The 23,712-nt window shown below is 51.9% G+C and overlaps 2 protein-coding genes across 13 annotated transcripts; both read left to right on the top strand.

Annotated features, from left to right (window-relative positions):
* Positions 1–672: 672 nt before the first annotated feature.
* senp6a (SUMO specific peptidase 6a) lies at positions 673–9,843 on the top strand. 2 transcript variants are annotated; one of them, XM_088286678.1, is made up of 23 exons: positions 673–815; positions 2,354–2,447; positions 2,540–2,591; positions 3,285–3,373; positions 3,667–3,798; positions 3,903–3,976; positions 4,293–4,348; positions 4,843–5,197; positions 5,389–5,621; positions 5,748–5,879; positions 5,943–5,976; positions 6,055–6,243; positions 6,485–6,678; positions 7,216–7,343; positions 7,414–7,530; positions 7,683–7,808; positions 7,888–7,980; positions 8,053–8,264; positions 8,388–8,464; positions 8,544–8,662; positions 8,726–8,794; positions 8,869–9,019; positions 9,484–9,843. In XM_088286678.1, exons 1-23 carry the CDS (start codon positions 785–787, stop codon positions 9,718–9,720), a joined length of 2,994 nt encoding a protein of 997 aa, XP_088142804.1. In that variant the 5' UTR covers positions 673–784; the 3' UTR covers positions 9,721–9,843. The 2 variants fall into 2 exon arrangements, with proteins under 2 accessions (XP_088142804.1, XP_088142805.1); XM_088286679.1 differs by lacking the exon at positions 673–815 and adding an exon at positions 858–2,248.
* Positions 9,844–10,989: 1,146 nt separating this feature from the next.
* On the top strand, positions 10,990–23,538 carry myo6a (myosin VIa). 11 transcript variants are annotated; one of them, XM_088285457.1, is made up of 36 exons: positions 10,990–11,174; positions 12,627–12,750; positions 13,292–13,361; positions 13,436–13,509; positions 13,864–13,993; positions 14,060–14,165; positions 14,232–14,287; positions 14,375–14,472; positions 14,559–14,723; positions 14,798–14,878; positions 15,019–15,199; positions 15,397–15,541; positions 15,623–15,780; positions 15,857–15,948; positions 16,164–16,236; positions 16,325–16,452; positions 16,549–16,644; positions 16,757–16,927; positions 17,370–17,408; positions 17,491–17,584; positions 17,698–17,828; positions 17,974–18,051; positions 18,133–18,262; positions 18,711–18,801; positions 18,962–19,112; positions 19,193–19,401; positions 19,575–19,653; positions 19,782–19,942; positions 20,074–20,112; positions 20,260–20,295; positions 20,442–20,480; positions 20,876–20,982; positions 21,056–21,187; positions 21,417–21,443; positions 21,982–22,200; positions 22,289–23,538. In XM_088285457.1, exons 2-36 carry the CDS (start codon positions 12,634–12,636, stop codon positions 22,486–22,488), a joined length of 3,903 nt encoding a protein of 1,300 aa, XP_088141583.1. In that variant the 5' UTR covers positions 10,990–11,174; positions 12,627–12,633; the 3' UTR covers positions 22,489–23,538. The 11 variants fall into 11 exon arrangements, with proteins under 11 accessions (XP_088141583.1, XP_088141581.1, XP_088141587.1 ...); XM_088285455.1 differs by having other exon boundaries at positions 20,873–20,982; XM_088285456.1 differs by lacking the exon at positions 10,990–11,174 and adding an exon at positions 11,220–11,710 and having other exon boundaries at positions 20,873–20,982.
* Positions 23,539–23,712: the final 174 nt, after the last annotated feature.

The raw sequence follows: 23,712 nt of genomic DNA, 5'->3' as shown, positions 1-23,712 counted from the left end.
CAAATTTAAAAACCTGAACACTATTTTGAAGTTCCAATTTGAAACCCCAACCCAAGTTTGAAACTCTAGCCCAAATTTAAAACCCTACTTTTGAAACCTTACCAAAGTGAGCGGGCTCATCTTAGACTCGTTCCAACATTGCCTTGAGTGATTGTTGCACGTGCCACTAGAGGGCGCCATTATAACACTTTTACTACGGCGGATGGGTTCATTTTTGAATTTATTATGCGATACTGTTTCTTGTTCGTTAAACGATTCAATAAAGTTGACGAAAAAAGTCGGGTGTCTCTTGAATTACCAAAAATATGTCACATATCCCTCCTCACTTTGCGTAAAGTGACGTCCCATGACAGATCGAATGAGTACTCGCATGCAGACAAACATGTGTTCCTATGCACACGTGACGCTAACATGTTGGCTTCGCAGCTCTGAGAAATGTTAAGTTACACGTAACGTTCGGAGGTCGGAAATTGAATTTGGCATCGGTGGCTCATGCACGTGTCAAGTCACTCGCCCTACTCATTCAAACAAGTACAATTATAAGAACAAGAGCAGCTATGAAACCTTTTCTCTCAAGTGTTTACGTTTCGGCTCGGGTGTAAAAGACAATGCCGTAATCGCAATTAACACAAAACACCAATACGCCTTTATTGTGAAGTCAAAAGTGTTTAACTTCCGGCGATGGTGGCATTTCCACCGCTAATTTTTTTCGCGCATCCAAGCTGGAGAGGGGGAAAAAAGAAAATCCAATTGAATAAATGAACAACAAGAACGTGGAATAAACATGGCCCACAACACAGGCCAGTTATTACACGGTAAGCCCACACCGGTCCAGACTCGCTCGTCACGTTTTCGCCGGACAACAAACACATTTGGTGCGTCACGCCGGTGTGTCATCTCGTCACTCGCAACAAAATATGAGCAGCAGCAAGCAGCTAAGTGGGCACCGTTAGCTTGAGCTTTAGCTTTAGCTTGTCTGTAGATTTCTCAAGCTTGCAAGATGACCGAGACTCGACAATTGCTTCGGCCTGGAGGGCGAGGATACCAAACATTGTCGGTACGGTCCTGCTCGGGAGACTTAAAGAGCAATGCGAGCTAGCAAGCGGCAGCTAGTAGCGCTGTTGCAGGTTGGACTTGAAGGCCTTCACTCGGTCGACTTTCGAGATAACATTTCACATGGAAACGCCTCGAACACATCAAATCAATAAATAAACCAATACGACTTGGTTCAGAAGTGAAGTGTTTGGCTAGCAGGTCAAACTGCTGAATAGCATCAATGTTGACTTGGTCGTGTGCTGGCTTCCAATAATTCGTCCAAAAGATGCCAATGAACACAAAAATGCTCTTATTGGCATGCGGGAATCTTTTTTTTTTCACTCCCTGCTCCTCAAGTTGTGGCTTTGAGAATATTTAGATTTAGACGAATTGCTCCACAAAACTTACAGACGATATCAGTGACATCTTTAGCATATGCTTGTCAAATATTAAGCAAGTTTTTTTTTAAAAGGGATGCAAGTATGACAATTTGTGGCCAACGACTTCATGTGAAGTCAGTGGCAGTCCAAATTTCAAATGAGTTTTTTTTGTTGAATCAACTTTGAGAAAATTCTTAATCTTTATCCTATTTTTAATTGGCCTGTATCATTGGAAACAACATCAGAATCAGAATTGAGAAAGTACAAGTCATTGTAGAAAGCTGCAATTCTCGGTTCAGCAAAATGTACAGAATAAAGAGCCAAACTAAATGTGCAGATGGCGTTCAGATGATGTGTGCTGGCATTCGGTACACATGACAAAAAAAGAAAATGTAAGAGTAAAGAATGAACAAACACTCGACAAGTGGCGAGTGGCGAAAATTTGTTTGCGCCCATTGGGGTCAAATTTAGTAGAAGCAGAGAATAAAAATGCACTTTTGGATTTAAAAACTGCACTTACTCGGCTGGATGTTTTTAAAGGGCATATCATAACGCACATACTTGCTCTTTGGAGAAATTTCAGAATCATGATGAAAAGTCGTGTGGCGTGTTGTGCGAAGGTGAACAACGCAAACGAGATGGCAAACGTCTATTTTGTTGGCACAAAAAGTGCGCTTTGCCGAGTGCGCACTTTCGTCAGCGTTGTCATCCGTATTTATTGTTGTGTGGACGATCAGCGTGCATCTTCTTGGGACTCGTTGCCATCGAGGCTCATTGGGAACTACTGGACATTCATTGTCAACGTGGCAACGCGGTGCAGGAGCGCGTCTGAGGTTTGAGGTTCCAAGCCGAGCGAGCTTTGGCCGTCTTGCTTGCTGCACTCTGATCTTTCTTTTGTCATGATAATGTCATTTTTTTTCTTCTGTATTTTCGTGAAGCTCTGGAACGATCCGAGGCTCGTCCCGACAGCGGCTACAAGCACACGTTGAGCTTCGTGACGCACACTGGCCACAAAGATGAGGAAAAACATTAGTAAGCATCGGCGCCACTCGCTTCCATGTGTGACAGTCTATGGCGGATCTTGTTCTCTTTTGGAACGTTGACGCGCTTGCTTGCCTCCCAAGCTCCACGCAGGAGACGGACAAGCACGCGTCCATGACCTCGGATGGAAACAAGGTAAATGGCCGTCTGGCGTGTCTGCGCTCCTCAATCGCTTCTTGGCTGTCATTTTTGTTTTGGAATTCGCGCTCTAGAAAAATAGCAACGTGACAAGGTTTGCAAAAACAAAGATGTGTCAAAATGCTCAGTGTGGTTGGTTTGTCCGCTTCAATTTGTGGAGCTCGACTGTTCCCTAAAATGGCGCGAGTGTGGCGGAATGTTTTTTGTTTGGTGCGATGTTGCCGTTGGAAAATGTGGTGAAAAGGCACGTTGACATTGAGACAAACAGTCCAGCTAATTTTTTTTCAACTATCTGCAACTCGAGCAACTATTTGCAATTGGCTGACTCGTTCCAGTTGAAAATATTCACCAGTAAGTTTTGGGTGAGAAGAGCTGCCGAAACGCTCCCGTGTGGTCGTGCCGAATTCAATTTTGGAGGCCTTTGAAGTGCTCATTTGTTGTTTTTCAGGAAATGCCATGAAGATGGCCGCCTCTTGTCACATGCTACTAAACGTTGACACTCAGGACGGTCCATCTTCTGTATGGCCCATCGTCCAATCTTTTTTTTCTTCTTCTTCTTTAATGATGTCTTCGACGTATAACTTCTTTTGGCTTGTACTGGCGTCCTGTCTCGATTTTGTTTGATGTTGGTCTTTCTCTTGACTGCCTCAGCCACTTCCACCTAACGTGTGTGCGCGTGTGTGTGCGCAGTCTCCGTTTTTGAGGCACTTTACCTCCGCCGACCCCCTGAGGACGTACGAGAAGCGCCCAAGCAATGTTGTGAGGCACAAAAAGCTCAGGTACGGCCCCCGACGGTGCCCAACTGGACCTTTTCATCATGTTTGTAAATACCCGACACCATCGTTCCGGTCGGCAGAAACGTTTTGTGACTTCTGCCGACCGGAACTAAAACCATGAGCGCTGAAGCCACAAAAAGGCAGCGGCGATCCAGCGCGACGGTCACGTGATGCCGAAGACTTGATTGGCTTGCGCGCGCAGCCATCTTGGCCTTCGTTTGACGCCATGCTGAGAAGGTCCACGCGCCGGCGCCAAAGTGTCTTTGAGTGACGTCAAACTTTTTGTGTTCTTGCAGCTCAGCTCCGTCCTCTGTCGCGGCGAGCGACTACTTCATCATAAGCCCCGCCCCTTCGCAAGGGCTGGTCCTGCAGGGTCGCCATTTTCAGCACGCACAGATGACCTCCGCCCTCAGGAAGCCCGTCCAAAGGTGACGTGCGCTCGTTGTCCTTGTGTTTATGATGTCACGGTGATGTCATCCCGATGCCGATGATGCGCCTCGCTTGAGAAGCACGTGTTCTCGTTCCTCCGCAGGAACGAGTCGGGCGACGGCATGCAGCAGGTGGCGGAAGTGGACAACATCGTGCTCACGTGCGCCGACGAGCCAGGTTGGTTTGCATGGCTGCCGTGACTTCTTCCATCTTGCTGTTTTTGCAGCCCGAATGCATTTCCTCTATTCGAAACCTCATGGATTCTCAGGCCGAATCGGCTACGAAACTACAAGAGAGAGGCAAAGCGGGCGTTCAGTTTTGCTCACAAGTTGATGTGATTGGTCCATTCCCACGTCGGGGTCGGGATGTTGTTTGAAGTGATTGAACCTTTTCAAGGGTAGAACATGGCCTTGTTGTTTTTGAAGTTTTTTTTTTCCCTGAGAAGTGACGTCGGCGTTCCATCCGTCTAAATTTTTGGTCTGTGTGCTTTCAGACGACGAGAGCACCAACGTCACACGTCTCGTCCAGCAGAAAAGGAAATTGTCGGAGGTACGATGCAACTCTCTGGCACGAGACGCCACTGGAACAGGAACGGAGTCGAGTGTTTCCATTTCTTCTTTTGTAAAGAATTAAAAATAAAAATCCTTTTCATTTTCATTTTCTTTTGTAGTGTTTTTCTAAAAATACAAATCTTTTTCTCATCGTCTTTTCGATCCCTTCTCTGTTTCCTCTTTTTTTTCATTTTTAATTGTCTTCTTCTTGTCGCCTACTTTGTCTTATTTTTTTTAATTTCTTTTGAAAATGATGACAATTAAAATGGTATTTTTCCCCTTCTCTTCCTTCTATTCCCTTTTCTGTAGTCATTTTCAATGATATAAATATTTTTCCTCCTTTCTCCTCTTTTTTTATGCCATTTTCTTGTACATACTTTCCCCTCCAAAAGAGAAAAGGAAGCTTTTACCTTTTTTAATTGGCAACCCCAAGTTGGCACTCTCCGGATTGCAAATTTTAAAAGTGATGCTCTTGTTTTTGTTCCCGCTCAGACTGCTGCCATCTTCCAGACGGTGTGCGGCAAGTGCAGCAAACCGTGTGAGGACAGCAGCGAGTGTCGCCACTGCGGGAACAGTCCGGCGTGTCTGCCACGTCAGCAGGCGGCGTGTCTCTTGCCCCCGTTGCCTCGAGCCCCCCTCCGATCTCAGCCCTGCTTCTTCAAGGCCTCCCCCGGCGCCAGCGGCAGACCCCCTCGCGCTGACGTCCTGCCCGCCGGGCTCGCCGTCGCCAACGGCCGATCTCCTCCGCTGGCCAGCGCGTCTTGCTGCTACGGTGCTCGCAAGTCACCCCGAGGGCGGCAGAAGGCGGCGGCGGCGGCGGCCCAGCAGCACCAGCTCGACCACCCCAGTGAGTCTCGGTCCGCGTTCCGAAGCGCTCCCGAGCCGCTCGACAGATTATCGGGTTGCCCACCGCGGGACGGTTCCCCAAAATGCCCGCTAGAAATCTCGTGTGTGTTCGTGATTCGAAAGTGCGGAATGAGTGAACGACTGTAAACGCAGTTTGAATTTGTTCAAATTTCTTTGTCGTGCTTCCCGCAGTCGTCTTGTCCAGCGACGATGAAGCCAACGACGGAAGCGCTGCAAGCGCCGGCCGACTGGACAGCGGCTCGCCGCAGCCCGCCGACTCGGCCCACTCGTCGCCGGCGCCCTGCGGCGGCAGAGTCGAGGCGGCGGTGAAAAGTGGCGGCGAGCGCGAGGATCTGAGCGCCGACTTCTTTGGGGACGATAACGAGATGTTTTTCAAACTGCGCCGGAAAGGAATGAAGGACCAGGTCACTTTTGTTTCTTTTTCACACGACAACTCACATTTGAAACGTCGTGAGTTGTTATCCAAAACGAAACTGAGCGCTCCGTATTTCCAATCATGTGACAAGTGATTCAATTGTAATTGCTTTTAGTTCGGAAAGCAGCCCAGTTCTTCCAGAAGCAAGCGTTCCAAATTGGACTCGGGCAAGTGTGGCAGCATCATCCTGCATTGTCGGAGCGTCCGCGTGGGAACGCTGCGCCGGATGGTGACCAAGCCCGTGGTGGTCAGTCTTTAGTTTTTTTCCCCTCCCTCTCGCAGACGCTTTCATGGGCTCTCTTTTTTGTAGTTCTCCGTGGAGAACATCCAGCTGGAAACCGAAGGTACGCCTCTCCTCTCGTGCGACCCTCTCACGCGCCCGTTGACCGCCCGCTGACCGCCGGCCGTCTTTGCCTCGCCAGGGTCCGAGCCGAACACGATAGAGAAGGTGTCCCTGAGGGCCTCCGAGCTCATCAGTTGCGAGTGGTGCCGAGTCCGCAAGCTGCCCGTCTTGTTCTTCCAGACCACGCCCGACGAGTGCGTCCGTCTGCGCGCGCAGCTCAACATGACGCAGGAAAGCGGCGGCCAGTGGTACGACTGTGCCGGACAACGTGAGTACGGCTCGGGTTGAACTGTCAAGCTGTGAGAAAGATGGCTGGCGCATTTTGGCATTCTTTATAATGCGGAAACCTTGTTCAGGTAAACAAAAAATGGACTTCAGTGTTTTTTGACAGTTGGTTTGGTTTGTGTTTGAACGGAAATATCGGTGAGCTGTTGAATTCCAAGCCGCCGCTGATTGTTGAAGTTTGGAGAAGGAAGGCGATGCGATGTCATCTGTTGCTGTGTGCTCAGAGTCGGACGAAAAGTACATCGTGCTCATCTTCGTGGACGGCCTGGTTTTGGAGGAGCAGGTGATCCTGGAGGACATCTTGGGCGAGATCGGCCAGAACAACAACATTAGCAACTTTCCCGCCAAGTTGGCCTTTGACGAGGCCAACACGCGCCTGGTCAACTTTAACAAAGCCACCAAGCAGAAGCAAGACAAGGTGCCGTCCACAAAATGTTCAAATCAAAACGTGTAGCGAACGTGAAACCTTCGAGATATTCGGCCTTCGGGTGAAACCAAAACGTGCTGCCGCCTTTTAAGCGTGCGCCTTCGCTGAGCGGACGGCTCCAATATTGTTTTCTCGTCAGGATTTTCGCAACATTGTTGGCGACCTTAAAAACTTCTTGCGAGTCATTGAACGTTTTGCCAGAAATTTCACCCGCAACACGTCATCCACTTTTTTTGTGCGTGGCGCGGCTGGATGTCGGTAAAGTCTCATTTTGAACAAAAATACGGCCGTAGACAATATTAATATTCATCATAGAACAAGTCTCGAAAGGCATCACAGCACCACCGTTCACAAAAATCTGACTTGACAATCACAGATGAAGGCACCCCCACGTCGGGACCACCAGACTGAACTAGATGGCGAGTCGGAAAACATGATGCGATGCTAAGACAAATAATTGAAGCGAGCGTGAGCGAGGCGAGGCTTCGTGGATGCAGTCCGGTTGGATGAGTTTCGTCCTGTTTGCAGTTGAAGGGAGTGGCGGCAGCGTCTCGGTCCTCGCCGCTCAGGAGGACCGTCCACGCCGCGACCTTCTTTGAGCATGAGCAGCAGGACGTGGCCGAGCTGAAGCCCACCTTCTTCGGACCCGTGGTCAAGTGAGTGCGTCTCGCCCCGCGCGGGCGCCGACGGCGCGCTTCGGTGGCTGACCCGCTTCTTGTCTTCCAGGCTGATAGTGTACCCGCCTCCTCCGGCCAAAGGCGGCATCTTGGTCACCAACGAGGACCTGCACTGCCTTAACGACGGAGAGTTCCTTAATGATGTCATCATAGATTTTTATTTAAAGTAAGCACGCCTGCTTGGCACGCTTCTCGTTGCACGTTCAAGTCCATGCGGACATTTTGGGCATGACTTCCCCACTTTTCTCACCATGAAACACGCGCGCGCACACACACAAATTGCATTCCCGTCTTCTGATTTGTCATCCTGTGGTGTAGATATTTAGTTTTGGAAAAACTGAAGATTGAGGATGCCCAAAGAATCCACGTGTTCAGCTCCTTCTTCTACAAGCGTCTGACCCAAAGGGAGAAGGGGAGCGTTCCCGATCGGAGCAACAACCTTCCGTCAGTACGCGCGCCCGAGCGCTCTCGCGCAAACGTGGACGAAATGTTGACCCGAATCGTTGGCCGCTTGCTTCCGCAGGATCCACAAACGCAAGCACAACCGAGTGAAGACGTGGACGCGGCACGTGGATCTGTTCGACAAGGACTTCATCTTTGTTCCCATCAACGAGTCGTGAGTCCCGGCCTGCCGAGCGCCAGCGGGCGCCGTCACGTCGGCGCTAACTTGGCGTCTGGTCTCCCTTAGTGCTCACTGGTACCTGGCGGTCATCTGCTTCCCGGGTGCGGAGGAACTCTCGGACCACTGCCGCCGGCTCTCCACGGACACGGACGTGCTGGACAGACTCCCGCAACACGCCACCGGGGATAGCCCCCCTCGGGACCCGCCGCCACACGAGTCTCTGGCGATGGCGCACGACTCCATCGCCACCGCGCGGCACCCTGAGACACACCACACAAGTCAGTTCACCCCCCCTCTTTCATTACAAAAGGATTTTGAGTTGTCCAATCTTGTGGCCTCGCTAATGTCCCAAGTTGGCTTTGTCGTACTTCCCTCTCACTCGGTGTGTGTTTGTGTTGTAGACGAGTTGCAGCATATCGCCTTGCGTTACGCAGATGAAGACAACGCCTTGACGTCTGATGAGCAAAGCTCAAGCCAGGTACTTCCGTCGGCACTGCACCTGACGGGGGCGGGGGCGGAGGGGGGCGCTCCACCGGGTTAACGTTGTGACTGTGCAGGACGAGTGCAGCGACGATGGCGGTGCGCCGGGGGAGGACGCCTCGGTTTCCGACGCCTCGGACTTGGCGTCCGGCTGCGAAACGTCCGCTTGGGGCTGCAAAGCCACGCGCGGCAAACAGTAAGCCTGCGTTGGCGCATGTTGGCCTGCGGGTGGCGTTGCTGTAATGTTTGTTGTGCGCAGGTCGTGTATCCTCATCATGGACTCCCTGCGTGGTCCCGCCAGGTCCACTGTGGTCAAAACGCTGAGAGAGTAAGTGAGCCAGCGTCAGCCGCACGCACACACGTGAGACTGATGGCGTGTTTGGTGCCCGGTGCCCGTTGTAGGTACCTGGAAGTGGAGTGGGAAGTGCGCAAAGGCAGCCAGCGCACGTTTGGAAAAGACGTGATGAAAGGTTCCAGCCCTCGTGTGCCTCAACAGGACAACTTCAGCGACTGCGGCATTTACGTCCTGCAGTACGTCGAGAGCTTCTTTGAGGTGAACATTTCACTGCTTTGTGTGTGTCCACTGAATGGAAGACCAGAATCACCGTGCTGCACTTGTCGTTTGGCCTCTCGTCAGAGTGAGCAGGCTCCGGCAGCTTGAGTTTTTCTTGCGAAAACCGCCGGGGAAATCATTCTTTCAACCCGCGATCATTGAAACACATTGGCTGCCACTGACGGCAGTAGACGTCAAACAGCCGTTTTAACTGGGCTGTTTGTCTTTGGGTGGCCTGTGATTGGTTGGGAACTAGTTCAAGGCGCAACCTGCCGACTGCCAGAATACGGGTGGGATGGCCTCCAACACGTCCGCCGTAAGGATAATGTCGTGGAGCACAAACCTTTTTTTTTTTTTTGAGGTCCGTTGACAGACTCCTTTTTGGGAAAGGTTGCGTCGTTGCGACTTGCACAGCTTTTTTCAAACACATGAACTCAGTCGCGTGTGTTTTTTATTGTGCCTAGAATCCCATCGCAAACTTCCAGCTGCCCATCAACCTTTCCGAGTGGTTCCCTCAGCAGAGGATGAAGAGCAAACGGCAGGAGATCACCAGCCTCATCCTGCACATCCAAGCGCGACAGGACGCCGACAAGAACCGAGCCGAGCGGCTGGAGGCCGCGTCCGCTTCCTCGGAAGAGGCGGACATTGAAGAGACTTCCAGGTCCGTCGCCGTTCACGCTAACCCTGCGCTCAGCCCTTGAACTCGACGGCCCAGCCGCCCGCCAGGGATTGAACGCCGCTGACATGCTTCTCCACTCTGCTCCCCAATCTTTCTCCACCAACACCTTTTACTTTGTTTGAATAAAAGTCCAGCGTTACTGTTACTATGGTAATGTCTCTCTGCACACATCCCTCACACTAATGAAAACGCGTTCATATTTGAAAATGTCTTGCTTTTTCCGTGTTTCAGTAGTCATGGGCCAGTTTCATCAAAAATGTGGTTTCACCCAGAGTGGAGAAGAGGAACAAGCAGAACTTTGACACTAATATTTTTGGATTTTGTGATTCCTCAAAGTACAAATCAACAGAAACGAGGAGAAAATGGCTTTTGCTGGCAAAAGAAAAATTTCTTGACATGCGTATAACTAAGAAACGCATCATGAGCCTCGCTTACGCACCACATGGCTCGCTTTGAATGGCTTTTTTTTTTTTTTACGTGACTTCGCTCACTTTTACCTAGCAACCGTGACATGTAGCATTTAGAACTTACATATACATACTTTGCTTGAGTGCAAGGTGCCATCATGTCTCCATTTCTAATGTTGATTCTTCCTGGCAAATCCAAAGTGATGCAACATTGCCATCTAGTGGCATCTGCTTGTAATTACATTTGCGTCGAGACCTGGAATTTCACAGCCCAACTTGTGCCAAAAATGCACCAACATATCTTAGTGGTTTAGTGCATAACTGTAGTGTTAAGAAAATGGTGTTACAGAGGCGTCACTACACAGAGTCTACAAAGTACGAGCTGTGGGTCATCGTGATTGGCAATGAAAGGCTTTGATCGACAGCAGATCACACTTTTGCGATCGATCGAAGCACCACTAACTATATGTATTATTATGAAAACCTGATGTGATAGTGAAAAAAAACAAGGGCAGATTTGGAATCAGTGAAAAAAATATACATCTCCCAAAGTGTACTTTATCATCACTAATATAAAAATTGAGTACAAATGTATTCTAGTTGGTGTGTTTCATAAACAATAGAGGGGTCATTTTGGTCCATCGTGAACACATGATTTTGTGGGGCTGGATGGCATTTGCATTTATTTCAATGGGCCGTGTCATTGATAAACGGCTAAATCAACTTCATAGCTTTCGAGAAATTCAAGTCTCAATTCAAGGCACCGCCGTGGCGCTCCAGGCTCACCAAGGTTGTTGCGACACGGGCGTGGGCGATGCTCTCGTAAAACGAGTCTAGTGTCGCCCCTGGTGCTGCTTCTTGGCGCCCCCTAGAGGCTGAGAGGCGTGCCGCAGCCTGTTCTCTGTTCCCGATCCGTGACGTCACACGGCCACTTTCCCAGGCTGGTTGCGGGACTGGGAGGCGACGAGGGCGGCCTTCACGCTGTGGCTGGCTAGGTTCGCTCACCTGGACTTCCGGCCTCGCTCCAGCCAGCAGCTTTTGCTCGTCACGGCCCGCCGGACGGCCGCAGGTGAGACAATATGAGACGCCCGCCCGCCGCCGCCGGGATAGCGAGCGACGTCGTTAGCTAACGCCAACCGTGACGGCCGCACGGAAGCGGACGACGCCGGTCCGGCCAAGCCTCACGCACCATTCACGCTTTGTTGTGTCTTTTTTGTATCGCCGTATAACACTGCTGCCATTTTATGTCTCACGTTGACTTGCCTTGTCTGTGACAAAGCCAGCATTGTTTTCGCCATACCAGACCGCCTTCAAAAGCACGCCTGTTTTCGCCTTGCGCCTAATTTGAAGCGTTTTCTAAAAGCTGTCGACCATTTGCTGCTCGCTTTTGGACAAATGTGTGACCTGTGTCATATTCGGCGTCCGCGGAATGAAGTGAGCAGCTCGGGCTTGTTCTGAAAACGGCCTCAACTCGTCTCTCTCCTCGAGGCTTTGCCGTCTGAATGAAGCTTGGAGCTCCGACGACAAATTCGTCTCAAGGAGCCCATTTTCAGTTGAAACGTACGCTCAAACGGAAAGCGTCAACGCCGAATTCTACTTGAGAAGGTTCGGCAATGTGATGGAGCCTTGTTTTGATATGTGGTTGTGTGACTACAAACTAAGTTAGTGCAAACTTTTGGGATTTCTCCAAGCGAGCTGCGAAAGTTGCGAAGCGCGTGCGTGAGACAGCTAGCCTTTCTTTTCACAGCTGCTGCGCGTGCACGTCTTGCATGTGAAACAGCTGAGCAAAACGACACAGATGCCAAAAATATAAGTATAAATATAGATATAAGTGGGAACAAAGACCCAATTAAAGTATTTGTCGTGTTACTTTGCAAGAAGTGAGTCACGTGACCGGTCGCGTGACCGGCGAGGGCCAAGGTGACAAAAGAAGTTGCGCCCAATCCACAGATAATTGACCTTTTATGACAGACGCGATTGGCCCTCGGTTAATGTTCCACGCACTTCAGGCCACCGACAAACTTTTGCCTCCGACGAAAAAGCATCCGAGTGCAGCTTGACGAGGAAATGAGCGCAGGTGTGGTCACGCAGTGCGTCAAGATAAGAAAGAAGCACAGGCCAAAGGTCGCGTGCGGCTCCACAAGATGGCAGACGTCGCGCACGGAAGCAAGTCGCTAACCTTTCTACTTCTACCTTAACGACCGGAGAGCGTGGAGCGAATGGCATAAATTAGGTCATAGGTGACTCATCCCAAACATCAATGACGTCATATATCAATGAGGTCATACGTCAAGTGTGTCAAACATGAATAATGTAGTTGGTCAGCGATGTCCTACGTGAATATTTGGCTGTCATCCATCAGCTCGTCAGCGTTGCGAGTGAATGATGCCATCGAGCGGACGAGTGATGTCATCCCCTCAGGCTTCACGGTCACCATGGCGATGCCACGGGCTGCCAATCGATAGGCGTCTGATTGGCTTGCCGTGAAGGTCATGTGACACGTGTGGCCGTTGTTTTCCAGAATCGAGATGGAGGACGGCAAACCCGTGTGGGCGCCGCACCCTGCTGACGGCTTCCAGCTGGGAACCATCGTGGACATCGGCGCCGACAGTCTCACCGTGCAGCCCCTCAAGCGTGATGCCAAGGTCAGACTTGAGCTCCAGTTGACGTCAGCGCATGCCAGCTTCAGACACGGCAGTCCAAAAATGACATCGCACTGCATGCAGAACATTTGACTGTTTCAGAATAATTTGTCGAGGCAAAAATCTGCAGATTATTATTATTATTTTAATCGGGTCAGATTGGTGGATTAAAAAATAAAAACGGTCTTCAAAAGTCTTATGTTGTAGGTGTCATTGTGTTAAAAGCAAAAGAAATGCAAAACAATCTGCCAAAAGTTTAAAAAAAAATTTTTGTCCACTTTTGAGTGTCTGAAATTCTGAGAATTTGGACTATTTGAAGTGAAAAGGTGTTGTGCTTTCCGCTGTCATGTCCGTCGTCTGTCTTTGTGCCTTTGGGCACTTTGCCTCTGGAATGAGACCGAGCAAGAGAAAAGCATTTTGGGTGTGGGTGGGGCCGCTTAAGCTTTCTAATGATTTGTCGTCGGGTGCGCCGCGGCCGCACCTCGCGAGCGGACGGCCTGCCAAAAGTTGCCGCAGCTTTTTTGATGCTTCCATGTGTGCGCAGACGTTCGTGGCTGCCGTCAGTCAAGTGTTCCCTGCCGAGGATGACGTGGACAAGCACGTGGAGGACAACTGTGAGTTCTGCGCTCTGACGACCGGCTGCGCTTTGAATGTTGTGACGAAGACGCGCCGATGTGTCCTTGCGCAGGTTCTTTGATGTACCTCAATGAGGCCACGCTGCTCAACAACGTGCGCGTCAGATACAGCAAAGACAAAATCTACGTGAGTTCGCTTTCCTCTCAGCCTTTGGGGAAAAAGAATCTTCTGTGGTGATGATGATGATGGTGGACCAGCAGATTTCTTAAAATGTCGGCTGCGTTGGGCGTCCTTCCCTTCCCACTAGATAAATGCTTGACAAACTTTTTACGCCAAGCAGCGCCTGAAAAAAAAAAAACTCAGCCGCAATCAGTGCCACCCAGGAAGAGGAAGTGGCCATTAGCGATTCGTCGGCATTTCCTGTTCCTCTACCGTTGGGAAGTAAGAAATAAGACGACGATGCCCAACGCAGCCGATGACGTGTCGTGTGATGCAACGTGTCGGCAGTAAACGTTTCGCATCGGTTGTCGTTGCGCTCAGACGTTTGTGGCCAACATCCTGATCGCCGTCAACCCGTATTACGACATCCCCAAGCTTTACTCGCCGGAGACCATCCAGCAATACCGCGGACGCTCGCTGGGGACGCTCCCGCCGCACGTCTACGCCATCGGTGAGAGACGCCATTTGTAGCGCCGCCCGCCGCCGCTCGCTCACGTGGTTGTGCTTTGATGCGCAGCCGACAAGGCCTACAGGGACATGAAAGTTCTGAAGATGAGTCAGTCCATCATCGTCTCGGGGGAGTCCGGCGCCGGAAAGACGGAGAACACCAAGTTTGTGCTCAGGTGAGGCCGACGGCACGTCGCCACGGCAACCTGCCATCGGTGACGTGGCTTCCGTTCTCGCGGCAGGTACCTGACGTCGTCGTACGGGACGGGCCAGGACATCGACGAGAGGATCGTGGAGGGTACGCGGCCGCCGCGCCTGTCGATGGGCGCTCGCTTCGGTCGGCTGCTCGTCTCCGTGACGACGCGTCTTTGTTTTTCCCGAGCAGCGAATCCCTTGTTGGAGGCTTTCGGCAACGCCAAGACCGTTCGCAACAACAACAGCAGTCGCTTTGGGAAGTTTGTGGAAATACACTTCAATGAAAAGGTATTCGTGTTTGCGTCACGTTTTGCTCGTAAAAGTGCTTCCACGAGAACGTAACGTTCCACTTTCGATTTCTTGCGTGCGTTTAGAACGCGGTGGTGGGGGGCTTTGTGTCGCATTACCTTCTGGAGAAGTCTCGCATCTGCCGTCAGAGCGGCGAGGAGAGGAACTACCACATCTTCTACCGCCTGTGCGCCGGCGCGCCTGACGACATTCGACTGAAATTTCACCTGAGCTCGCCGGATACGTTCAGGGTAGGACGTTCGTGCTGCGACGCTGTTCCGGGGCGGGGCCAGCGCCGCATCCTCACTCTGCTCGTGCGTTTCAGTACCTGAACAGAGGATGCACTCGCTTCTTTGCATCCAAGGAAACCGACAAGCAGATCTTGGAGAACCGCAAGAGTTCCGAGGTAGCGTCCATTTTGTCACTTTCTTGTCGCGTCTTCGTGTGTTGCATTTGACGGCCTGGGAGACGAGGCGGAATGCGGGGCCACCTCCACTTAGGCCTTCTGCGTCTACTTGTGTGTGCGCACGTCTCCTCGTTGGTCAGCACGTGAAGGCGGGCCCGCTGAAGGATCCCCTGCTGGACGACCACGGCGACTTCCAGCGCATGCTGGTGGCCATGAAGAAGATCGGCCTGGACGACGTGGAGAAGCTGGACTTGTTCCGCGTGGTGGCCGGCGTGCTGCACCTCGGCAATGTTGACTTTGAGGAGGCGGGAAGCACCTCAGGTGAGAGGGGGGGTTCGTTTGGGGGGGGGCTACACGGCCCCGACATCACGGCGGTATCCAGTGATGTCAGGTCGCGTTGCGTTAATCTGCACACTGTTTCTATACTGGTGTTTATTAGTTGTGCTCAGGAAGGTTTGGGGGGCGGGGCCCCACGGTCCTTGCGTTTCTGCGATCGTGTCTCCATCTTTGTCTCTCAGGCGGCTGCAGCATCAAGAAGCAGTCCAACCAAACGCTGCAACACTGCGCTGAGCTGCTGGGTCTGGACCAGCTGGACCTCCAAGGAAGTCTCACCTCCAGGGTCATGCTCACCACAGCAGGGGGCGCTAAAGGCACCGTCATCAAGTAGGCCGCCTCGACCCGACTTTGCGCGTGCGTGTGCGTGTTTACCAGAGCAAAGTGTGTGCAAATGTGCGTGCTGCTCAGGGTTCCTTTGAAAGTGGAGCAGGCCAACAACGCTCGCGACGCATTGGCCAAGGCCGTCTACAGCCGACTCTTCGACCACGTCGTCACCAGAGTCAACCAGTGCTTCCCCTTCCCGTCGTCCGCCAACTTCATCGGCGTCCTCGACATCGCCGGCTTTGGTGCGTAAATGCGCTGGCTGCCGCCACGGCGCCTCGCCGCTGACGTGTTCCCGTTTGGCTTCCTGTTCCCGTGCAGAGTACTTTGAACACAACAGCTTCGAGCAGTTCTGCATCAACTACTGCAACGAGAAGCTGCAGCAGTTCTTCAACGAGCGCATCCTCAAAGAGGTCAGACTGATGTCATTATCGCCAACGGACGCACATTTTGGAGCGCCGTCGAAACAAATGAAAACTCACGATGGACGTGTACGAGTCGGCGTCGACTCGTTCCAATCCCAACTGGGAAAATGTCTGGAGTTTGGAACGCTCCAAAGTAGCCAAGTCTTTTCGTGCCGCTCCCAGATGGACATTTTATGGTAACTAAATCCCGTGTTGACCCGCAGGAACAAGAACTGTACCAAAAAGAGGGCCTGGGAGTCAACGAGGTTCACTATGTGGACAACCAAGACTGCATCGGTAGGAAATACGCATCATCTGGACTCTTGGCGTGAGATTTCGGACCTGGACTGCGACTTGAGACTCGTGCTCTTGCCTCTGCTTGCAGACCTGGTGGAGGCCAAAGTGCTGGGAGTCCTCGACATCCTGGATGAGGAAAACCGGCTCCCGCAGCCCAGCGACCAGCACTTCACCGACACGGTGCACAACAAACACAAGAACCACTTCCGATTGACTGTAAGTCAAGCACGCCCGCAAGTGGGCTCCTTTTAAATTCCTCAACCAGCGATGGCCTTAGATGTGCCTGCGTGTGCACGTGCGTGCCTCCGGCAGGTACCTCGGAAGTCCAAGCTGGCGATCCACCGAAACGTGAGAGACGACGAAGGCTTCATCATCAGACACTTTGCAGGCGCCGTCTGCTACGAGACGGTGCGTGCTGTGCCCGCGCTCGCATCAAAATCCTTCAGCGTGCTTTGGCGTCCGCGGGGAAAACAAAATGTCCGCCCGGCAATGACGTGCTGCGTTGTGTTGTCGTCCTCAGAGCAAGTTTGTGGAGAAGAACAACGATGCGCTGCATACGTCGCTGGAATGTCTGCTGACCGAGTCCAGCGACCGATTCATCCGAGAACTCTTTGACAACGCCAACAACGCCAACGATGGCAAGCAGAGAGCCGGAAAACTCGGATTCATCAGCGTGGGAAACAAGTTTAAGGTTACTCACTTAAACGGCTCCTTTTAAGGAATGTCTGCGAGCGTTAAGGTCAGCATATATCTTTGTAGTGTCATACAAAACCACAGAGTGGGCATCATCAGTTCCCATCAGTATGTAGCCCGACCCACGTGGGCGTAGTCCGTCCCTCGTTGGCAACAGCAAATCGTTTCCACGTCACAAGCACACATGCAGCCAAATAAAGAAAAAAAATCCAAAACATCAGAGCAAAGGCACGTGGAGATCAGCGAAATAAAAACCATATGGACACGTGCTGCCTATTGGAATGACTAGTCAGAGCTCCCTCTAGTGGACAAACGGTGCACTAAACTTAACAATGACAGTTTCTGGAGCAATTAGGATTGGTTTTGAAAAGGGCTAACGTGCACCAGCCAACGTGTTGATTGCTAACGCCACTCGACTTGTGCCTTTGTTCTTTACGCAGACTCAACTGAACATTCTGCTGGACAAGCTTCGCAGTACCGTGAGTAGCACGCGTGATCTTTCACACCGACACTAACCCGAAGCTTTGCGTCAACTGGCGATGCTTTTGTTTCGCTGCTCAGGGTTCCAGCTTCATTCGCTGCATCAAACCCAACTTGAAGATGATCAGTCACCAGTTTGAAGGCGCGCAGATCCTCTCCCAGTTGCAGTGCTCTGGTCAGTCATGCCGTCGTTTTCGTCAACAATGACAATGTTGAAAATATTTTGTTAAAATTGGACGTGGCAAGTCTGAACGAGACAAACAATGAAGCCGAGTTGTTGTCGAGCAGGTATGGTGTCCGTGCTGGACCTGATGCAGGGCGGCTTCCCCTCCAGGGCTCCTTTCCACGAACTCTACAACATGTACAAGAAGTACATGCCCCCCAAACTGACACGTCTCGACCCGCGCCTCTTCTGCAAGGTCAGTCCGGAGCGCAGGAGCTTGACGAGGGACGACCCGACCGGGTCGCACGGTGACCATCTGCTGCGATTCCATTTATTATTTATTATTTTCAGACACGTTGTTGTTGCTCTGTCGCCCGACAAGATTTGCGTTTGTGTTTCAGGCCTTGTTCAAAGCTTTGGGACTGAACGAGAAGGACTACAAGTTTGGATTGACTCGAGTTTTCTTCCGACCCGGGAAGGTTGGCGCCGCTCCTCCTGCGGACGACCACGGCTTCCGCCGGCTTTGACTTTTTTCCTCTTTGCGCCACTTGTCCTTCTAGTTTGCCGAGTTTGACCAGATCATGAAGTCGGACCCGGATCACCTGGCGGAGCTGGTGCAGCGCGTCAACACGTGGATCATCCACAGCCGCTGGAAGAAGGTCCAGTGGTGCGCGTTGTCGGTCATCAAGCGTAAGTATGCGTGTGCGCGCTCTCGACGTGTTGCCATAGCAACAAGTTGACCTTGCTGCAAATGCTTTAGACCTTGGCCACTGCCTCCTCCTCCTCATCTTCCGCCGCCGCCTCCTTGACCTCTTTTCTCCTTGTCCACCTCCTCGTCTTCCTCGACCTCCTCCCACTCGTCTTCATCGTCAGCGTTCTTGACTTCCTCGGTCTCCTTGTCTTTGTCTTCAGCCTCCTTGGCCTACTTCGTCTCCTCTTCCTCCTCATCCTTCTCCCCTTGGGCCTCCCCAGGAAGCTCCTCTTCATCCGGAGTTTTGGAGGACTCGTGCTTTGTCTCCACTCTCTCGGTCTCACCTCGGCCCCGCGCTTCCTCGTCCCTCTTGCCGGATGTCGCGACGTGCGGTCGAGGCTGCGAGACGTGTGTTGTTGACGTGTGTTGCTGTGTGTTTGTGTGCAGTGAAGAATAAGATGTTGTACCGGCGCAGCGCGTGCATCGTCATGCAGAAGACGGTGCGCATGTGGCTCTGCAAGAAGAAGCACAAACCTCGGTGGGTGGCTCGCGCCGCTTCTTCGGCCTTCGTCCTCATCCTCGTCTTCTTCTTGCGCTCAGCCCAAGTTCTTCGATCTTCGTCTTCCTCCTTTGCGTTATTCCTCAACGTTGTTCTTCATTCGTCATTGTCCGCCACGTAATGCGCCCGTTTGCTTCAGAATCGACGGCCTGGTGAAGGTGCGCCACCTGAGGAAGAGGATGGAGCTCTTCAACGAGGTGGTGGCCGGACTCAAAGAGGGCAAAGAGGAGATGCGCGCTCAGGTGGAGCGACTGGACGCCGACATTTGCACCCTCATGCTCAAAATCAAGGTGGGTCTCTGAAACCGAGGCGGCTCGCTCGATCGGACCGACCTTTATGTCACCGGCGCCGTCGGGTTCTGTGCCGCCAGGCTACGGAGATGCGGCGCGCGGACATTGACCACGACTACCGAGCCCTGGTGGTGCGCTCGGAGCAGCTGCTGAGCGCCTTGCAGAACAAGAAGAAGGAGGAGGAAGAGCGCGAGCGTCTGCGCCGCATCCAGGAGGAGATGGAGAAGGAGAGGACGAGGAGGGAGGAGGAAGAGCGGCGCCGCCGGGAGGAGGAAGACGAGAGACGCGCGTAAGTCTCGAGACCGTGCGGGGAAATGCCAACCACGGGAAGAATGAGCGATATAGGCCCTCGCAAGCTACTTGCAATAAACGCTAACACACACACACACACACACACACACACGCGCACACGTCGTAACACAACGGTCGGGAAAAAAAGTATTTTTTTTTTTTTCCTGGCAGGAAAGCTGAAATGGAGATGAAGAGGAAGCAGGAAGAGGAGGAGAGAAAGAGGAGGGAGGAGGAGGAGAAGAGGCTGCAGGTGTGTCAAAAAATGTCCTTCAAATCAAGTTGAGTTGTTCTAGTCGGCTTTTTCTGCCGTGCTTGCATGGGGCTCGCACATTTGCAAAATTTCAAGTCACAAAGTCGTCTTGTATGTTGTGTGTCTAGTTGGAAATGGAGCGGCAGCTAGAAGCGGATCGCGAGCAGGAAATCTCGCGGCAGGCGGTTCTGGAGCAGGAGCGGCGAGACCGAGAGTTGGCGCTGCGGATCGCGCAGAGCGAAGCCGAACTCATTCCGGACGAATCGCAGAACGACGCCTCCCTCCGCAGGTAAACTCACCATCGTGTCGCAACACCAGCTCGTTGGCGTCACGTTAACGTCATTGTGTGAAAAACGCCATAGATAGGCGAGTTAGCATGGAAGCTGCGTTTTTAACACCTCGTTGTTCTCCTCCCGGCAGCACAGAGTCGTCGCTTCCGTCGTCTCCTGAACGAGCAGCGTAAGACCTTTGAACTTTGAACTCGCATTACAACCCCTGCCACCCTCTGACCTTTGACCCTTGCATGCCATGGAGTCCCACAGGAAGTGTCTCCTGATTGGACCTGAGGGTCACATGTGTGACGGTGGTCTGATTTTGTGTTTTCAGCGGTTCTGCTGGGCACAAAGTACCGAATTTGAGCATGTAGGTAACCCCCCCCCCCCCAAAAAAAAAAAACAAGCGATGAACCAAAACAGCACAACAACCTTTCCATTGTGCACCATCACCTGTTGTTAGTCCGCCATTTTGTGTGTTGTTGTCATGACGATGATGATGATGAAACCTTGTAGGGAGGAGATGGCGAAGGAAATGAGCGAGCTTCTGGCGAGGTGCGTGCAAACTTTGGCGTGGACTTTCTGTTAATCAGCTGCTCTCACCTGATTGGTCGCGTCGGGGGTGGTCTTGCTTACTGATTGGCCGACCGGTGATTTTTCAAATCCACTCTAACCTTCACTTTTACCACATATTGATTACTTTGTCATCAATCAACCGTCCCCTGATTTTATTTTGAAATCCGCCGAATCACGAAAGGTGGCCCAAACAGGAAGTGAGTCGAATGTGTGAAGTGACCTCCTTTCTTCCGAACGTGACGTCGTCGGCCAGCGCCGGCCGTTGTCTTCCTCTTCTTGTTTCGCAGCTTTGGCTCTGGAAAAAAATGTCACGTGAGTCATTTCCGCTGACGTGCTGCGTCCCTTTTGTGTGTTTCCTGTGTCGTCGTCAGCAGAGGTCCTCAAGTTCAGGCCAGCAAAGCAGCCAGCGGCGCCAGCAGCAAATATCAACTCAGCAAGTGGAAATACGCCGAGCTCAGGGACGCCATCAACACTTCCTGCGGTGAGATGGAGCCTCCGTGTGCGTGTGTGTGTGTATGGGTGTGAATTTGAGGAGGGGTGTGTGTGTTCCGTAGACATCGAGCTGCTGGCGGCGTGCCGTGAGGAATTCCACCGCCGGCTGAAGGTCTACCACGCCTGGAAGTCCAAGAACAAAAAGAGGAACGCCGAAACGGAGCAGCGGGCGCCCAAATCAGTCACCGACTACGGTACGTTCATGACGTCACCGTTGTATCCGCTCGCAACCTTTGATTTATCGACGTTGCCGCGGTGACTGTCCAGCTCGTGTCGTTTGAATTTTTTTTTGCCGTAAAAACCTTGTCTGGATGATTTCAAGTCATCAATTGACAGCCACAACGTCTTCCATTCTGTGTTTGTTTCATCACTTCCTGTCATTGGCTTGCGCGTGTCAGCGTATAACGACATGTTTATTTTCAGGTGGCGCACCTTCTCTGATAAAAGGCCGTAAGTGTAAATTTGTTTTTGCATTTAGCGCGTAGCACTACTAACCCCGCCCCCTCATGGTGTCTCCTCACACTGTGCTGCTGGGATTTTGTTTTTGTTGTTATTTTGGCTCCTCTTGGGTAAGGGGAGGGTTTCCATGGCAACCTGCTTGTCCTGATACACTTTGGTGTGCGTGAACATGATTGAAAACATTTGGAGTTGGACGCCCGCTGGTCGTTGGTCTTGTGCAGAAGTGGACGTCCGTCAAGATGCTAAGTAATATTTGGCTAAAAATAACTCATCTCAAAGTTGCTCATCGTGTACTGGATGGATGGATGGAAAGAAAAACTATTGAAACAAAAAAAAGAGACGAGAGTTGGGAGTTTTTGACCGCGTTGAATGGCTGCGAGTGTCAAAGTTGACAAGATGGCGGCGGAATGAAGCAAAAGTGTGCCGGTGCGAAACGCGAGTGATCGATTCCCAACCGCGCCTGAAAGCGTCTGCTTGATTTGTCAAAGTTGCCGACAACGACCCCTCACGCCTGTCCTCCTCAAAACAGCCCAGCAAAACCTGGCCCCCCCGGTGCCGGCCCGCCAGTACGAGGTGTCCCTGAACCGGCAGCAGCGTTTCTTCCGCATTCCGTTCATCCGGCCGGGCGACCAGTACAAAGACCCGCAAGGCAAGAAGAAGGGTTGGTGGTACGCCCACTTCGACGGGCCGTGGATCGCCCGGCAGATGGAGCTGCACCCCGACAAGCACCCCATCCTCCTCGTGGCCGGTGAGCCCGTCGGCGCCAGTTGTGATTATGCGTTGAGTGAAACATTGGACGATTTGCAAATGCTCTTCAATCGTCTTTCGGCCCTCAGGCAAAGACGACATGGAGATGTGCGAGCTGAGTCTGGACGAGACGGGCCTGTCCCGCAAACGGGGTGCCGAGATCCTGCCCCGCCAGTTCGAGGAGATCTGGGAGCGCTGCGGCGGCGTCCAGTACCTGCGCAGCGCCATCCAGAACCGGCAGGCGCGGCCCACCTACGCCACGGCCATGTTGCAGGCCACCTTCAAGTGAGAGCGGACCACCGAGGACGCTGGGCAGGGAATCCATCACCTTCTTCTTTGCCGCTTTTTTGCCCCTCCTCCTTTTCCGCTTTTTTGGGCGGGGGTTTAACAACGAGGCCTCAAGTGTGTCGGGACCCCTCGACGTCCTCTGAACGAGTCGTGTTTACAAGCGAGGAAACGTCGGGGGCAACCTTTTGACGCGGTGATTCTCGTTTACCTCGTGTGCGATGAATGAATCCAAATGTGGACACTAATGAATTGCGTTCTGCAAATGTGAATTAATGACCAATAATGACCATGATGTTTTCTCTTTTGATTGTCGCTACTGCACAACTATGCATTTGCCAGCAACATTAGCCACACGAGCGCCACGCTAACGTTAGCGTGGCGATGACTGCCGTTTTCAACCGATGGTAGCCGTGAGCTACTTTCGCATTTTGCTGTTTCGGGTCGCTGGGCTGGCGGCTTGCAGCATTAGCATCACCGTTTAGCAGCGCACTAACGACCGGCTAGCTTAGAATCTTTTGCCAATGTGATTGAACGACCAATCAAACGATGATTTTGTCAGGTGACCTTGTAAGCAAATCTTGGAACTGGAAACGAGCTACCGCACTGGATCTTTTTTTGACCGCATCTTGCGCTTGAGCGAGCGGCGATGTTGGCAAACAAAGCGACACGAAGCCGCGCGCGCGTGCGTAAACGTGCCGTCGTTGACTTATCCGCTTCACGAACAACTTCGCCGGTTTTGTACGCAAGAAGCGTTCCCGCCCAATCGAAAACCTTTTGGCGTCACGTACATTCTTGCTGGAACACCGATCGAAAATGTCCACCATGAAAGCGTCGCTGCTATCGGGTTTCATCTCACCAGGATGTCACGCTTCTCCTTCAACAGTCAATAAATGCACTCGTGTCACCTGACTCAAGTCGTTGAATGAGTCCATAAACGTCTTTGAACGTGTCTTTGATGTTGACCTTTAGCAACAAGGCCTTAAAGTGGATGGGACTCGATTTTGACAAATTTTAATTTGTTGTATTAAAGAATAAAATGTCCTTGTCGCAATGAACGGTTTCTCTAATTGATTATCGGGGATTTGGTTTAGTTTTCGCACACTTTGAAAACGTGACAGTGAAATCATGAAGAAGGCAGCTAGAACCTCATTGAGTCACATTTCTAACTTTCTGGCTGTCAAATGTGCTTGTCGCGCTTTTTTTTTAAGCTAATGTCAGCGCTTTC

The sequence above is a fragment of the Idiotropiscis lumnitzeri genome, chromosome 21 (assembly GCF_059441095.1).
Source record: "Idiotropiscis lumnitzeri isolate Australia: NSW breed Sydney's pygmy pipehorse chromosome 21, RoL_Ilum_1.0, whole genome shotgun sequence".
In the NCBI taxonomy this organism is placed as follows: Eukaryota; Metazoa; Chordata; class Actinopteri; order Syngnathiformes; family Syngnathidae; genus Idiotropiscis; species Idiotropiscis lumnitzeri.
This window is presented reverse-complemented; position numbering and strand designations above follow the sequence as displayed.